General features: G+C 44.4%; 2 protein-coding genes across 3 annotated transcripts; both read left to right on the forward strand.

Moving 5' to 3' along the window:
• Positions 1-1,784: 1,784 nt before the first annotated feature.
• LOC113012440 (uncharacterized) lies at positions 1,785-14,677 on the forward strand. 2 transcript variants are annotated; one of them, XM_026152655.2, is made up of 12 exons: positions 1,785-2,097; positions 2,642-2,775; positions 4,599-5,195; positions 5,435-5,487; positions 10,174-10,715; positions 10,970-11,066; positions 11,181-11,244; positions 11,781-11,841; positions 12,008-12,104; positions 13,240-13,356; positions 13,438-13,497; positions 13,589-14,677. In XM_026152655.2, the coding sequence occupies exons 2-12, from the start codon at positions 2,736-2,738 to the stop codon at positions 13,676-13,678; spliced, it is 1,818 nt and encodes a 605-aa protein (XP_026008440.2). In that variant the 5' UTR covers positions 1,785-2,097; positions 2,642-2,735; the 3' UTR covers positions 13,679-14,677. The 2 variants fall into 2 exon arrangements, with proteins under 2 accessions (XP_026008440.2, XP_026008442.2); XM_026152657.2 differs by lacking the exon at positions 1,785-2,097 and adding an exon at positions 2,335-2,472.
• A 1,031-nt stretch (positions 14,678-15,708) lies between these two features.
• On the forward strand, positions 15,709-17,063 carry LOC145422617 (CD109 antigen-like). The gene is made up of 6 exons (XM_080294162.1): positions 15,709-15,788; positions 15,921-16,075; positions 16,160-16,188; positions 16,286-16,519; positions 16,621-16,743; positions 16,833-17,063. The coding sequence occupies exons 1-6, from the start codon at positions 15,709-15,711 to the stop codon at positions 16,959-16,961; spliced, it is 750 nt and encodes a 249-aa protein (XP_080150288.1). The 3' UTR covers positions 16,962-17,063.
• The last annotated feature ends 56 nt before the right edge of the window (positions 17,064-17,119 follow it).

Consider the following 17,119-nt stretch of genomic DNA (forward strand, 5'->3'; position numbering starts at 1 on the left):
AGATGAAATTGTTCTTTTTGTACCAAGAAATAAATGTTTTAGTCAAGATTCAATTCATGCTGTTTGGGTGTAATTATGCTTCAAGAGATGTGACAGAATTTTACCACAGGAATCACGGCCCTGATGACCTAATCACAAGATAAACTTGTAAGACTGCAGAGAGAGGACGGACGCTGATATCCTGGTACTGTGACAGACACAACGTGCAGTGCAAGACCAGAGGCTGTAGACAGACTCACACCGACCAGCACAAGCTGCTTTTAAATATTTTAGTCAAACACTTGTGCAGATACGTCACAGGGGCTCAACCCGCAACACAGCCGTATTAAATATCTGATGAAGCCAGGCTCTTCCTCCTGTTTCATCTTCACAAACTTTATTTGGAGAGAATTGTTGTTTTTGACTAAACACTGAAGCAAACTTGTCATCAGTGTGTGGTGGATTTTGGGGATTCTGCTAAACAACTAAGATCAGTGATGTTACCCCCCTGGCAGTGAGAGAAGGGTTACCAACAGATATCTCAACAATGTCATTTCATGTGGAGTCACGATAAAAGTCAAACTATAGTAGGCCTTAAAAGCAGCTACGACCTACTTACAGATTATACAAATATCACTTTTTTATTACTAATGCAACAGTTTATCAGTGGGGCTCATAGCCCGTCCACGTTTACAAGCCACATTGTAGCATCAGTGTTGTGCAGGCTGAATGTTCAATAATGTGATAAAGAGTTCAGTTTTTTTTAAAATAATAAAGAGTTCTTTGTTTTTCTGTCACCGCAGGAGGAAAGTGACAAAAAATGAATAAATGAATACAAAAACAAATAAATAATCAGCTAAACTTCCATTTAAAAAAGTAGCATCAGCTCAGAATTTCAGTCTTTGTATCTCTGCTTACTATGAACTAGCCCATCTAAGCACATGCTGCTTACATGTGTTTGCCCAGCATCTGTAGTTGTGGTCAGAAGTTTGAATGCACTCGTTAGCATGAATTTCATGGTAATTTTGGGGCATTTAATGATTTCTTTAAATTACCATTTTTCCACGGTGGAATGACTGTACAGCAACTTTCATGAGTTAAAGAAAAAAAACAATAATTAACTGCACAAGTTTGAGTTTATTTGGGATTTTTTCTGATCCACAAAACCTCAAATATACAAGTACACCCCACTGATAATATTTGGTTAAATGCATCTTAGCAAGGTTGACACAGGTTAATTTAATTTGAAAAAAAAATTATATATATATATATATATATTTCAAAATTTATAGATTCAAAGATTTGGCCATATGGGCGATTAGTTTAATTAGTAATCTCCTGTGTATGCCAGCTTTTAAATAAATATGTCCAGACCAGAGCTGCTGTGTCTACATATGTGATCTTTTAATGTTTTTGTCACTAATGTTTATGCGTAACTTTAGTTTTGCGTAACTGTGGTTTATTTCTTATTGTGTGCATGAGTTAGTCAGAATTAAACTATAAAAAATGACTGCATTAGTGCAAAAGCGTAACCAGGAAATAGTTTGAAACACTCAGAACTGAATCATCCCAGGACTCACCGGAGTTATGTGGGAGCTAAACTCTCACCGGGACCGCGTGAATAGTTGGAGAAATATTGGTATGTAAAGTCGGTTCACTGTTCAGCCCGGGGCTGTATGGCACAGCAGGTCAGTGGGTCATCCGCTCGAAGCAGTGAGCGGACAGAAACCAACCCATCCCAGAGGCGACAGCAACAGGTTTGTCCTTTCACAGCCTAACTGTGCCCTCCAGTGGACACGTCCGGTGGATATCGGAGACATTGGTCATCTGCGGTCAGAGTTCACTTCGACTCTTTCTGAGGACTAAAGCCACACGTCTTTGCTTCTTTATCGAGAAGCTCCCAGGAGTAAAATGTTGCTTGGACCTGACTTTGTCCAACAGCTGCTGCTTTTGCGTTTGTCCATCTGCCCTCGGCGCCTCTCCGTGAAGGAACAGCGGGGCAGTGCGCTTGGCTGAGCAGCGCTGGAGAAAGCGGGTCGTGGAGAAGAAGAAGAAGAAGAAGCAGAGTTTCCAAAACGCAGAACCGGACGATCTGGGATTGATTCTAATCTGTCCAAGGTTTGTACCCACTATTGTTGCCTTTTCACATTGAAGATGACTTTTGAGTGACTTTTTTCCACCCTCAGTGAAGAACTTATATCGAGTTTGTGGCTGAAAGTTTTTCTCGCGCGTCTGTGGCGCAAACCTGTGACTCTAGAAGAACGATGTTACGTCTTAGTGAACCTCACTGGTTTAACTGCCAGTTTAAACTCGTGGGTGCTTCTCGGTGACTCGGTTTGCAGTTTCTGTGGATCTGGGGCGCGTTTCTCGTCCTTTTCCACTCACCGAGCACTTACACCGACGTGCCAACAGCTTTCTGCCTCATGTGGCCACACTGTAGCGTCCTGCCCTACGTCTGATCTCACTCTGGTGTTTCAGCCTCATTATGTAAAGGTACTGATTTTACTATCATTCAAATGAGACTCCATGTAAACTTCCTCAGTCCGCCATCACTGTGAGCGAGGTTGTGTTCACTGGATTATTTCTCAGCTGGATAAAAGTGCACGACTTCATCCTTTGCTGGATGTACTCTCTCTCTCTCTCACTGTGTGTGTGTGTGTAGGTCACCTCCTCTCTCTCTCTTTGGTCTGGTCTGAGTGAAAGTGCAACAAGCACCTGCAGGGCCACATCACTGGCCCCATCCCTATTACTGCAGAATGGGCAACTTTTCCACCAAGGACAGCCATGGACCCACAGGTAGGTCATCCCTCAAACACACACACACTTAATTTACTTTGTTTAAACCAGCTCTGGCGGAATCAGCTCCCTTGAACTTTCCATGCTGTGTCTGAAAGGTTTGGCAGTGCGCACAGATGGCTGTGTTGTGTTGGCCTCGTGTTTTGAATTGTGTTGAGAAATTTCCAGGAAATCACAAACATCTGATTCATGAAGTACACGGAAGTCGGAAGCATGATACCAGAAAAGTGCACGTACTAGAATTCCCAAAAAGTGAAGGTGGATGAAGAGTAATCATGAAACTGAAGGCAGCAGAGAGAAGAAAGTGGAAAAGCTGTAGGTGTGTGAATGTGTGTGTGTCTGTGTGTGTGCTGAGTTGCAGCAGGAATCTTGGCAGCTCTCCTGTGTTGCTCAGTGAGTGGTCATTCTCCTCGCGTCCCCGTGTGATTCGTTCTGGCCCTGCCGGGCCAGCTGTGATGAATCGGCAGAATTCCCCAGCTCAGCACAAGGGCAGCGGATTAATCATAGGAAGTCTAATGCCATCTGACACACACACACACACACACACACACACATCCACTCTCATTCAGTCAACTTGCCACCCATGCACATGGTTGGACGAGCGCATTAAGGTCTGGAATGAAGAAATAAAGAGAAGGGTTGGCTTGAGAGTCCTATTAGACAGTCCTGTCATTCTTTCTCGGTGACTTGGCCGTGCAGCAGGTGGTGCATAACTTTGCAAATGTTCAAGTGCTGATCTTACATCACTAAAGAAAAACGAAGGAACAAAAAACATTCATTTTGTTCATAGTGAAGCTTTTGTCCAAACAAGAAAAATGAGCGGGGAAGAGAAGGAAACGCTGCCTACGGGTTCCCACAGCCTCTGGAGTTCTTAACGCTGGCGTGCTGTGACAGGCGGGGAATGCCAAAAAGTGGAACTCATCATGTGTCAAGTCTGAAAATGAATCGGTAACTGAGTGCTGCAAATACGTGGGAATTGTTTGTCCTGTGTCTGCATGTGTTCCTGAATCGGGAGCAGTGGTATGGATGAGCAGCGCTAGAGGAATGCTTGTATTACAGCATTCATCGTCAGGGGCACGGCCCGGGCATTGTGCTGGTCAGCATCTAGCGAGTTCCGTCAACTCGCTAGATGATGTTTTCAGCGTCAGCATGCCTGACTGCTGACGACTGACTGCTTTCTTACTTCGTTCTGTGTCCGCTTCAGTTGTTCAGTGTATTCCTTCAGTCTGTGTGACCGAGTCACAGATGGAGGCTGTTATTCTGTCACACATGTATGCGATGACTGCTCATGGTCAGAGTTTCAGATACGGAGGTCGTCGTATGTGCAAATACTCTCTAAGAGCTCTAAACTGCTGTAAACACCCATACTTGGACTTGCGTGATGTGAAGAGATCATGATGTGAGGACGTGTGCTCCACCCACCTGTTCTTCAAACCTTCTGTTCACAATCAGGAGCAAAGTGTCTTAAAGAAAGAGGAGTTAAAACTGCTTCTTTCAGATAGCGGGTGAGCTAAGCAGCTGCACCAAGGCTCAGTATAAGAAAAGTGGACTATTTTAAACAAAGTTATTTCAGTACGGTCCAAAAATAAAAGTCGGGCCTGGAAATGAGCACAAACTTTAAAGTCCTGCTCCACTCATGAAGTTAAAACCAGAGACCAGGATATGAAATTATTTCAAGAATTGTTCTTAAATTGATGTCTTGTGTGGAAAACGTCTGACAGAAATGATTATTCAGCTCAGTTTTTCCCCTTTTTCCCATATTTAGATGCAGTCTTCAAACACAATTTGCTTTTCTCATTTTCTCTCAAATCTGTTTTTTTTAGGGGCTCAGGTGGACAGTTTTCACACTCCACCTACTACGCCACAGAACGATGGTGCTGTTTTCACAACCAGTGCTCCCCAGCTTCCGTCTTCCCCTACGATCTCAGTTTCGTCTCTACCTCCAGTACCGGCGACCACTGGCAAGAAATCGCAGCACGGCACGCCAACTACTCCCAGCGCTCGCAGTCCCCCTCCAGATTGGAAGCCTTGTCCGCCGGTCAGCGCAAACAGCTCCACGGTCAGCGCTGGAGTTAACCCAGTGAACAGCAAGCCAGCCGGTGCTGTGGCCGTGAGTGAGAAAGCTACTGTAGGGAGGAATGGTGGTCCTCCTACTTCTACACCCAGGATTCCTGTTACCCCAGAGAAGAGTGTGCCTGTCAGTCCTATAAAGAGCCCCTCGTCTCTGTCTAGTGCCTCGCCTGTGGTGGGCAGCTCTTTGGGGCAAAACTGGAGAGAAAGGGACAGTGGTCTGAGTCAGTCTCTGCCGCAGTGTCAGGAACCGAAGGATGGCCAAAGCGAGGAACTGGAGAAGTTGCTGGAGGAGTGTAAGCTAGCTCTGGGAATCCCTGCCAGTGAGGACGGGAGCACAAACACAGCAGGTGAGAGTGAAATCAGTCTTATTATTATAGTACTAGTATTTGAAATTTCAAAATATCCCCTCCCTAAATAAGCACTGCAATAACAACCCCAGCAGGCTTGTTGTTTGAGTGCTACAACTCTGCATTTCAATGTGGGCCAAACGTTTGTCTGTTTTAAGAAGGGCAAGTCAATTTCCTCGACATTTTTTGTGTTTTATATGCATGTGATGCTGCCTGACATTTCTGTGACCTTCCTTCAGAGATACTGAAGCATCTGCTGACAGAAGTGAAGAGTCTGAAGAGTACATTAGAGGTGAGATGAGCTTGAAAGTTTTCTCCTCAGACACCGACCGTGCACTTAACTCTTCCCCCCCAAAGAGACGTTATCCGGTCATTCTCTATAAACTAAAGTTTGCATATGAATGTGGCAACATTTTGGAGTGAGGAGCTTTGGTACTGGATGCCTTCTAGTCGTAATGACCAGGTTCCAGTCCCCGTGAAGGATGCGTTTGCCTAAACCCCAATAAATTGACTTTTTAAAATTCTTGTATGATGACAGGAAGTCTTTGCTTTGATATACACCGGCTAGATTGTAAGCTGTGACCGTAAACGTTTCATCTGGGGTCCCACTGCCAGTCTTGTGTTGTTTAAAGCCTCTTTTTTCATCAAACTTCATCCTGTAATTAGTCCTGTGTTTTATATACACGACGCACCTTTGTTGCAGCATAACTGAACGAGTAAAGTGCATGCATTTGTAAACAGGAAGTGATGTACAGGTCAGTGTAATATGACCTGTGAGCCGAGAGGTAACAATAACACATACTGTACCATCACAGCCCACACTTTGTTCCCCTTTAACAACAACAGAGTCTTCAAGTGGAGTCTGCTTCACCCCCTGGGGGCTGCAGCTGTGCTAATGAAGGTCTTCCTGTCCTTCCACAGGAGGAAAGTCGTTGAGATCATTTTCTGTCCAACAAGATAGTTTATCAAGGACGCTCGCCTTTGGTATCACAGGCAGCTGCACCTTCTGATGAGACAACATGTGACTGTTGTCGGTGCTGTGTAAATAAAAATGAACTGAACTGAATGGCAAACACAAAAGGGTTAATAATAATGAAGAAGTGACTTTCAACCTGAAAGGTGGTGCTTGTTCACGAGAGACTCTCCGGCTATGTTCGATATGGATAAAATCAAATTCTGCAGCACTTCTTTAGTTCATTTTCTCCTTCATTCTGCGATCTTAGGAGGACGGTGATATTCTTGAGTAATTTCCTGTCAGTTACTCGTTCCGATTCCTGACCCTCCCTTATGAGGATTGTAGCCAGAGGCTTCCAGCTTCCTCTAGATCTGCCACAGATTACGACAGCTGGACTATGACAGAACGGCGCCCCTCCCCGTCCCCATCGCCTTTTCTTCTCTTTCTTCTATCCTCCCCGTCCTCTCGTCTGCTCTTTTATTTTTCTCATGTATTTGAATTATTTTAATTGAACTGCGACTGACGCACGTCGTCCGTTTTTATCTTCCAGCTCGTCTATTCCGCGCCTCCTTGATGTCAGCTCTGCCTATTTAATATTCAAACTGTCCAAACACTCCTTTCTTTACTTTGTCTTTCTTCCACTTTCCCACATCCTTGTAAAAGACCTAGAAATATAAGCCTCGCACGGTCCAGCTGAAGCTCAGAGGGACTGTGGTATAACACAGCGAGAGGGCTCAGTGTTATGGAAATCATGGCAATCCAAACCCGTGTTTACATGAGCCCTCTGTAGGACGATATAAGCTAGCCGGAGCTCAGCTTTATGAACCCTCCCTGCCTGCTCTGCAGTGCCGAGATCCTTTGTGTGGAGAGCCGGAGAAGGGGAGTGCAGGGCGGAGGAGGGGGTTCACATTCGGCTGTTTCCAAGACAAAACTTGTTTTGTTTTGTGCTGTGGTGAGGTAGAAGGGCTGCAGCTTGCAGTGACCCACTGGCCATGTTTTGTGCGTGTGCACACGAAACAAAAGACTTACAAACACATGCACCAAGAATTCTTCAGAGGCCTCCCCCCTCCCCTCAGCCCCCAGCTGGGCCTGTTGACCGCTCCACCCCGAGCACAAGACTGAAATGAGCGATGGCTCTCCCTCTCTCTCTCATCTCTTCCTTCCTCTGGATGCCTTCAGCCCCCCCTCTCCTCTATTCTGCATTCACCATCCATCTTTTCGTCTGACCCCACCTTGCTTAAGCCGTTTCCTCTTCAGATCTGACCCCATTTTTGACCCCTTTTTTTCTTGTAATTTAAGTAGCTGTTATTTTTCCAGTCACACTCAGACAGATAAGCCTCCCTGATGTGCTTTCTTCATCTGTCCTCAGCACTGCTTTTCCTAATGCTCCTTATCTGTCTCTGTCTACCCGGCAGCAATAATGTATTTTCCATTTCTTTGTAGTTAAACTGAATTCTAAAGAAAGCCACATGATTGCCCATTGTGCAATGAACTGCTAAGGATGTTATCAAATGTACCATCTGTTTGTGCTTATGAGCATGACAAGCTTTCAGTTTTCTTAACCAGCAAAAATGAAAATACTCCAATCGTGGCTGTGTTGTGGGGGTGGATGGTCAGATTTGTGTTCCCTGCTGGAGTCGATCTCAAAGCATTTGGAATCAGTTCCAGGTGAGCGCTGGCCGAGATTTCCTGAAATGATCTCCAGGTTCTCTCTGTTCTCTTTGCTCCTTGACAGTCTGCTGCAGTGAAACAGGCCGTGCATTTGGACGCCACAGATCACATGTAGACTGATGGAAGGATGGGAGAAGGGTTCCCGACTCCATTGGGAAGCTTTTCTTAAATATGCAACTCTCTTGTTAGCTTATGGTTAAGTTATGTTTGAGCATCATTTGCAGAGTTTTTTGGCCATTTTGCACTGCACATCTGGGAGGCAAATGTGTCTTAATAAATATATTTGAATTCACACCACAGCTTGGAGAGAGCAGTAATCACTGAGTTGGGATGATTCCCCAAGTTAGAGTGGGCGTGGAGGTGAAGTAGGGACACATAGTAGTAAACACAGCACAAATCTTCAAGTGTGTGCTGAACTCTTTCCAGGAATTGTCAGGAACGCAGATTTGCATCTAGAGTATAGACATGTGTATGTATGCCTGTACTACATCTGGTCCTGCAGCGGGGCATGAGGCCGGGTCCTGGGGTCCTGACAGTCCACACCCTTATCTCAGTGTTAACTGAGGAGCACCCCTTCCTGTTTCCTTAAACAGACACGCTCCAGTTGGTGTCCACATCTAGATAACAAAGACTCTGCAAAGACAAGATTCTTTAAGTCCACGCGGGTGTTTTTAATAATCCTAAATATAGACTCGGAGAACTCCAAACAGGATTCACTATCCTGCTGATTTCCAAGGAGAGCGTGCTTCGGCTTAACCTGAGTATATGTATGCGTGTTGGAGAATGAAACGGTGTGGTTTGATGTTGATGTGAAAGAACAGGGGAGGTGTGTGTCTGTGGGAGAGAGGAAAGCAACGTGATATGCATGTGTACGTGTGCGCGCATGCATCCAGAGTAATCAGGTCCAGCTGTGGTCTTGAGTCAGTGGTCAGATGAGGGAACGGCTTGGCTCAGACTCGCCTCCTCCTCCACATCTTCATCCATTCTTCATCTAATTACCACCCTTCCCAATCCCTCCACTCCTCCACACTCTCGCAGTTCCCCAGCTTACATTTCTCCACAGTCTGTGAACTCCCTTTCCTTAAATCTGTGTGTGATTCCAACAACTTCTATTGTCCTCCCTGTCTTCTCTGACGTTTTTCCACATCCCTCTGTTTTTCTTTTATGATGTTGGTCGCTTAACATTTTTTAATAGTCTGGTATCGTTTACCTCTTGGCTTCATTGGCTCTGAGTGCCTGTTTTGATGTCTGGGGGTAGTGTTTGTTCATGTCTGCTGCTGCAGGACTATAAGAATGAAAGCTGGAAGCGTTTTTTTACATCACGAAGATATGAAACTGAATCCGAGTTGGGATTTGGTTTTCCCATGTCCAAAAAAACTGTTTTTGGATCACAGCCACACCGATGGTGTCGCAGAAGGCAGTTTCACAATGTAATCTTTGGTCCGGCTCCCAAAACGTTGCTTACATTTGCTTTGTTTTTCTGTTTGTGTCGGAGCTTGTTCGGCTTCGAGTCGTTTTTTTTCCCTCCAAGAATGATTTTTAAAAACGAGCAGACCACTTTTTGTTCTCATGATCGAGTTTTGCCTCATTTGAGTTGGCTTGCCAGCTCCACTCCCCCCCTCGGCTTGCTGAGGCCTGCTGCTCGTTTCAGCTCAACTTGTCGTCTAATGAGGGCGAAATGGATATTTGATAGTTTATTTGATTGCAGTCATTCTCTGCGGAAAGCTGAGCTGTTTCTTTTTGTCTGTCTGATTAACTTAAAGCCAACTTTAATCATCTGGATTCTTTATGGCATTATTGTGAAAATAATTTTGATTGCGTGGATTATCCGTTACATTTTTATTATATTTCTCTCAGTCCTGATCAAAGGTTTAAGGCCACTTGAAAGATGGCAAAAAAAACATATTTTGCATGGTTGGATCTTAACGAGGTTCCAAGTCAAGCTTCAACATACAACAAGAAGAAAGAGTGAGACAAAACATTTTGTTGAGCATGTAATTTATTGAAACTAAAACAGGCTGTTTTACAGCTGCTCAAAGGTTTAGGGCTACATGCCTTTAAAGGGCCAAATCTGTGCAAAAATGTAGATTTATTGTCATTTTCTGTCATGACATTCTGATGGCAAAGGCAAAAAATCTTTCCCTTAAGCTCCCCCCTGTGGTTTGAACTTTTGATCGGGACTGTATGACAGATTATTTACAAAATTTATAGTCAGCTTCTGCTGCACTTTTGTTCAGCTTACCAGTCAGCTGTGCTAGCGTATGCCCACACAGAACATGGGTGCTGTTTCTTAAATTAGTTGGACAAACTGAGATTTTCCTGCTAATAAAGTATCCTCTGTTTGCTTTCCAGTCAGAGCGTGGCGAATGGCTGCAGTTCCAGGGTGACCTGCAGGTGGCGGTGGCGGTGGCAGATCGCCTGAGAGCTGAGGCAGAAGAGGAGTTGACGGCGATCCGAACAGCCCACAAAGACATTGAGAAGGAGCTTTCTGCTGCCCAGCAGAGACAGAAAGAGGCTGATGTGCAGCTGGTTACTCTGAGGGAAGAGTTGAAGGAGAGCAGGCAAAAACTGGCTAATCTCACCAAGGTCCAGGGCAAAAGTGAAGCCCAGGAACCTTGTCATGAACCTGAGAAGCCAAATGGAGAATCTAACAAGTCTGAGAGCAAGGAAGAAAGCCACAGAGGCAGGGAGAGGGTGGTGTACAGGTTAGGAGGAGAAGGGCTGGATAGTAAGAATCAGAACGAGGTGGTGAAGAATGTCGCTGACGAAGAGGCGAAAACAGACTGTAAAGATGTGACTAAGCGCTACCTGAGAAATGTGACCAATGAGGACAGGAACAGAGAGGGGGTGCGATCCAGTGAAACACGCAGGATGGTGACTACAGAGAGGTCAAGGTGAGAAAACGGTTCGAGCCTAAGCGTACGTCTGTGGAACTGGACAGAGATTTGAAAACAAACCTTCTCTGCTCCACATCATCTCTGCTAACAATCACCAAACTTGGTCAGGACTGCGGCTGTGCTTTCTCTATAACGTACTGCATTAAGTCGACCACTTGAAAAGAATTTAAACAGTCCAATCTACAAGTGGAGCGTGAAGCAGCTGTGTGAGGAGAGTTGATTTGGTTTGTTTTATCCATTCTTTGCTGCAGAAGCCTGTCCAGATTACCCAGCTCCTCAGAATCCAACACCATGCTGAACGGAGCCTCCCAGTCCAGTTCTGCTGCAACAGCTGCTGCTGCAAACAAGGTGAGACTCATACACAGGAAGTGGCTTCATTAGGGTCTGCTTGTTAATGAAGACATGCATACTGTATGCACACACAGCTATACCTAATTAGATACTTTTTTTTTTCTTTAAAAGAACTTGTTGCAATTAAGAGGTCGAAATCTGGACTGGCAGGACGGCAGGTCAAGTAGTGACGCAGGTGAGCCCACCCACGCCTCATACTACTAAGGAACTATGTTTTTAACCATAGTCTCCATGTAGACGATGGGATTAAAGCTCATTTTATTAATTCATTCATAATTTTTAGAGCCAAAAGTGACCATATTGTAAATTTGTAAATTTGAGCGTCTTAGAGATCTGAGAGCGAGCCTGAAGTAGTGACTAGTTTTTTGGTTGTCGAGGTTTGGTTTGGGAAAAGGCGGTGCTGATGTGCTGCATAGTGTTGTGGTACAAACTAATGACATGAAAGTACAGCCCTGTTGTTGTTTCTTTTCAGCTGATATCTCTTCCACACAATATATTTATGTGTAAGTCATAGCTGTTCTTTCTTCATATTCTAATTATGGCGTTAGGTCGTTTTAAATTACTTTTAAATGCACACATTTACAAAAAGAGCCTTTAACCGTGTAGATGTTTGTGTTAAGTTAAAATGTGTTGTGCTGTGACTAAGCCTTCCTGCACTGGATGCTCATAGCTTGCTGGTGTGTAACGCAGGGTTGTTTCTTGTCTGTGCAGGAAAATGCGAGGAGTCTTTAAACAAGTACAATTCAGCCCTCACCGAGTTGCCGCCCACCAAGTGAGTCCACAGCGACGCTCTGTGAACAGTCACATCCTTTATAAATCGAACGACTTGTTTGGACTGAAGCAAAATAGATCGTGAAGCTTAAGTAGAGGAAACACTTCTCGTGCGACGTTCAGTTTGCTCTACTGTAACTGACTCGAGCGTGCGTGCACGTTTTCAGGTCTCAGGATGGATTCAACCTGCTGCTGCGTCGCCATGGAGGCTCAAAGAGAAACTCGCTGCTCCGCTGGTGTCAGAGTCGAACCCAAGGCTACAAGGTGACCCTCAAGATGCTTTTATATGTAGTTCAGTTTACAGGTGTGTGTGTGTGGGTTCTTGGTCATTATCTCTAAATCTCCACCAAGTATTCCAAACTCTGATAACAGTCCTTTTTTTATTTTTTATTTATTTATTTTTTTATTTTTTTATTAAACATTCAAGAAACCTGGAAGGCTGCACCTGTGCTCCCACTCCACAAAGATGGGGACCCGAGTGATTTAAATTATTATTGCCTGTCTCAAATTGTCCTCCCCTTGCTAAAATATTAGAGCTCCAGCTGACACTGGTTCTGGAATCAACTTTTACCCTCAGGATTAAATCATGTGACAGATCAACAGCTCCATTGAGTGTTTCCAGTAATATAACTGAAACTCTCGGTAACCATTAGTATTGAACCTGTCAAAAGCATCTGATCTTGTCATTTTAGTAGAAAAAGTGTTTTTAGATTTTAGATTATCTTTCTGGTAGAACTACAGAGGTGTCACGTAACCTCTGCTCGCTGTTTGCAGAGGTGTTCCACAGGGGTCCATCCTTGGGCCCTTTGAATTCACTCTGTATACAAACAATATTATATCTGCCCCTCATAAAAAGTTTTGTATACATTCACTAGTCAAAAGATCATTGTAATAATTCATAATTTGTGCACACTTAAATATGGTGATATTATTGATATGCATCTTTCTTCATCTGCCTTGAAGCCTCTTGATTCTGTGATTATGTGAAAAGTGAATGGCTCGCCTTAGGTGAGAGACGAGAGCTGAACTGTATGTTTATCTACAGCTTACTAACTTCTGACTACAGTTAAATACATGTTTACAGTATCAGGTCACATGCATGTTAACATTAGCTGGCCCTTTTATTCACACTGAACTTGAAAAACTAATTTAAATAAGGGATGAGCTGCCAAAACCTATGAGACTACCCTCTCTGGTTTCATTCAGACATTTTAAAAAGGTTGTACTTGGACGTGCTTTTCTTATAATAATCAGTGAACACGTGTAATGTGTTTGAGCTTTTGCACATTTGTTTATAGACCTGTTTAAATAAAGGACTTAATAACAGTGGTAGTCTAACAGGTTTTAACACTGAAGTAATGAACATAATAGATTTTTGTATCCTCTCCTCTTCATGCAGAACATTGACATCACCAACTTCAGCAGCAGCTGGGCCGACGGCCTGGCGTTCTGTGCCGTCTACCACACCTACCTCCCCTCACATATCCCTTACAGCACCCTCGGCCCCGAGAACAAGGTAGTGCCGGTTTCTGTGTGACTGATGGGATGAAGCTACTCGTTTGTGTTAAACTTATCGATTTTACTTCCTTCGTTGTAGAAAGAGAATCTCAGTCTAGCGTTCAAAACAGGAGAGAGCGTTGGGATTGCGCAGTCTCTGGTAAGACTTTGTGTTTTAACCAATTTCCCATTTTACACACACACGAAACAGATTTTTGTTTGTTGTGCTCATAAATGTGTCTCTTTAACAGACAGTGGAGGAGATGCTGAGGGCGGGCGGTCCTGACTGGCAGCGGGTTCTGAGCTATGTGGAGAGCATGTACCGCCACTTTGAGATGTAACTGTTGGAGGTACTGTCAAACGGCCCCGCCGCAGATGACACTTCAGAAACGCTGTCAAAGAAGCATAGTTCATCATAATTGTTCCCTGAATACTACTTTTGCTGGGTGGTTAAAAGCGGATGACTTTCAAAGCTACAGATTGTAACTGAAATAGACTCAGAAACAGCTGTCACAAAAGCCTGTAACCAAAGGATGTAAGCACAGATGGGTGTGAGCTGCGTGCACTCGTTTCTGTTCAGACAATAAAACGGACATGCAAAAGTCACATTTTAGCTTTTAAAGTGGATATTATCGTGACCGCCTTGTGGAAATTTCGGTTATGTGGAACCTTTTTAGCATCTTTCTATTAAAGTGTGTACACGAGTTGCTGTAAATGTCTCCACACTGGTACTTTACAGTCAAAAAGTACTGTATTAGGTCTTCCATGAAATCTATAATCTTTGGCTTTTATATGTGATGCTTTGCAAAGATTCCACATGTGTTTGGACATTTGAGCACTGTGTAAATACGCACTTTTGTCAGCACTTTGTTGATGTCAGAATGTAATGTGCAGTAGTTTTGTAAAGGCTGTGTGGGCATTCAGCTGCAAGGCCTCAGTCCAGGCAGAAACGTGTCTGATGATTTATCTTAGATAAAGTTTCAGTTTTTCAGTAAAAGTTGGCGTTTCCTCACATAAAACACATGTAATCAAAATTTCAAAGCGCTTCCGTGATGCTAACGAGAGAGCCGGTGCTGTTAAGTTGCTCAGGGATGTGTGTTAAAGAAGCGACACAGCTAAAGCAAATACAAGCCTCCACAAGACTGCACATCCGGTTTCAACATCATCTCGCATCACACCTGCATCCTCGCTGATGCGCATCTGGTATTTTTACGACATGTTGGAAACTGTTGACAAAGTTGTACGTGCCAAAATGAATCAAGTGCTCCTTACATTGTAAGATATGTTTGTATTTAACTAGTGTGAAGAATTATACCAAAGAAATAAACAGTTTATTTGGATGAAGTGGCGCCGTGAGTCTTGTTTACTAACCCCACTGTTAGGATTGAAAAGAACAGACACGAAAATCCATTTATGGGCTTTTGGCTCAACATTCTCATCTCTTCTGTTTTGAACTGGGAGGAGCTCATGTTTGAAATTGGCTTAACCTTGGCTTTACTGCCACCTGCTGGTGAATATAAGGTTATGCATGCTTCTGTTTGCCTGCATCATGCTGCTATTCCTCAGTAAAAAGATTTTAATTGCCACTTAGTGGCTACAGCACGGTCAGTGTTGCACCCATCATGTCAACTCATAATCACCGCGATGCTATTTTTACCTCGTTTTCTTTGTCCAACCTGTATTTATGTCTATAAACTTCTAAACAAGCAATTATAAAGACAAAACTCAATGTTTGAAAGCGCCTGAGATCAGCGGAGAGGGAGGGTTTCAGACAACTGTCGGATCAGTCTCATCACTTCCTCCAGAGACGCAACACCCACTGCCAGCCTGTCGTCCTTTGTTGTCACGAGATAATTAAAATGTCAAGCCTGTTTATTACATAGCTGAATTGTGCTAATATGGCTTTGTATTCAATTAGTAGGCCACAGAGTCCTGTAATGTAGCAAAATATTTCCTAAAACAACAGAGATTTGATTGGTGGTCTCCGTTTTCAAATAATATGGTCGTTTTGTGTCTAATACACATGCAGTTTTCTGTTCCTTGTGACATTTAAGATGATCTCTCCTAGTTATGGATACAATAACACCTCGGTGTGTCTCTCCGGGCTTTGGAAGTGGATTGGAATTGTCTCCACGGACAAATGATGCTGGTCTCTCCCCAGGCAAAGGTGTCGAGTGTGTGCACACCCTCCTGCTATGCTTTGTGTGCTGCGTGTGATATGCTTCCTAATCTTCCTATGCGTGTGAGAGGAGCCCCCTGGGGCCCTGGCAGGAGGACAGGAGGAGGAGCTTGGTCACTCAGGTACAGGTAAAGTGACGCGTTTGCTGTCAGTTTGGGGTCAGAAGCAAACATTCGAAGCGTGACTGTGAACATGAACGCGATCTGGACCCTAGCTGTTTGTTTCAAAGTTGTGAGTTTTGCCGTTTCTGGTCGGACGCAGAATTCATCCAGGTAAGTGGTGGAATTTGGTATGAAGGGAGTCGCATTCGTTTCCTGAACGAGAACGCCTGCATTCGTGAATGAATTGATGGCGCACAACCACCTCCGTTCGTCAGTAACGCACCTTTCTTTCCTCTGTGCCAGTGCTACGTTGTATCTGGTCTCAGGTCCAGAGGTGGTGCACGCTGGCACGCCGACTCCTCTGGCCGTCACCGTGTTCGGAGACTTCCCGGGCACGGTGACAGCTGAATTGGGACGTGGAAGCACCAAAGTATCGCTGACCGAAGACTTCCAAGAAGGTGATATGCAGTCACAAGCCGATTCAAGCTTGAATTAGTTTCTTTTAACTTTCGGGAGGGTTAAAAGGTCATTCTGTTTTAAAGGTTTGACGAGTGTCCTCACGCTTCCTCCTGTAAGTATAGTTTTTATTTCTTCTCACGGCAGTAGAGGGGGGAAAAAAAGTCTTTCTGACTGGGATCACAGTGTTAACACTTATGTCATCGCTCCAGATTCCTGACTCCTTAACCCAGAATTCCCTCTTAAACCTGACGGTGCGGGGCTACAAAGGAAACACTGTCATTTTCACCAACACCACCACCCTAACCTTCAGTCCCAGGAATGTGTCCACCTTTATCCAAACTGACAGATCCCGCTACCATCCAGGGGACGCAGTCAAAGTCAGAGCCGTGTGCGTTCAGCTGGATAACCATCCATACAAGGACAGAGTGGATCTCTCTGTACGGGTGCGTCTCTATTGTCTGTGTGAAAGAACAAAGCCACAGGAACTCTGTTCTTTTTTCATTGCTCACTGGGACCTTGACTGATATTCCTTTCTTACATGCAGGATCCCAGTGGGAATATCGTTGACAGGTGGGAGTCCACGCCCAATCTGGGAATCGTGTTGCGAGAATTCCCTTTGTCCCAGACGGCTGCTCTTGGACGCTGGGTGATCGCAGCTACTGTGAATGTAGGGTTGTTGTTGTTTTCCCCTCTGCACGCTGTGATGGACTAAGAAGGAATATCTTCTCATCCGAGCTTCCCTCTTCTTACATGCAGGGTGTGGCTGACGAGAAGCAGTTTGTTGTGGAGCTTCATGGTAACGTGCATATCGATTTATTCCAAAATAACGGTGATGGTTTATGTTCGATCGGTCAGTTTGAGGACAGACGGCACTGGTTGACCTGAACAACATCAGTGGTTCAGAGTGAATCATTCTGACAACAGCTGGATGGATTCCTATTACATTTAATGCCTAGGATTTATCCAAATCCTTTTGCGATGCCTTGACTTTCCCTCTAAAACGGGAATGTCAAACTCATTTTGCATTGTGAGCCACAAACAGC

Source organism: Astatotilapia calliptera, chromosome 19 (assembly GCF_964374335.1).
Source record: "Astatotilapia calliptera chromosome 19, fAstCal68.1, whole genome shotgun sequence".
Classification (NCBI taxonomy): Eukaryota; Metazoa; Chordata; class Actinopteri; order Cichliformes; family Cichlidae; genus Astatotilapia; species Astatotilapia calliptera.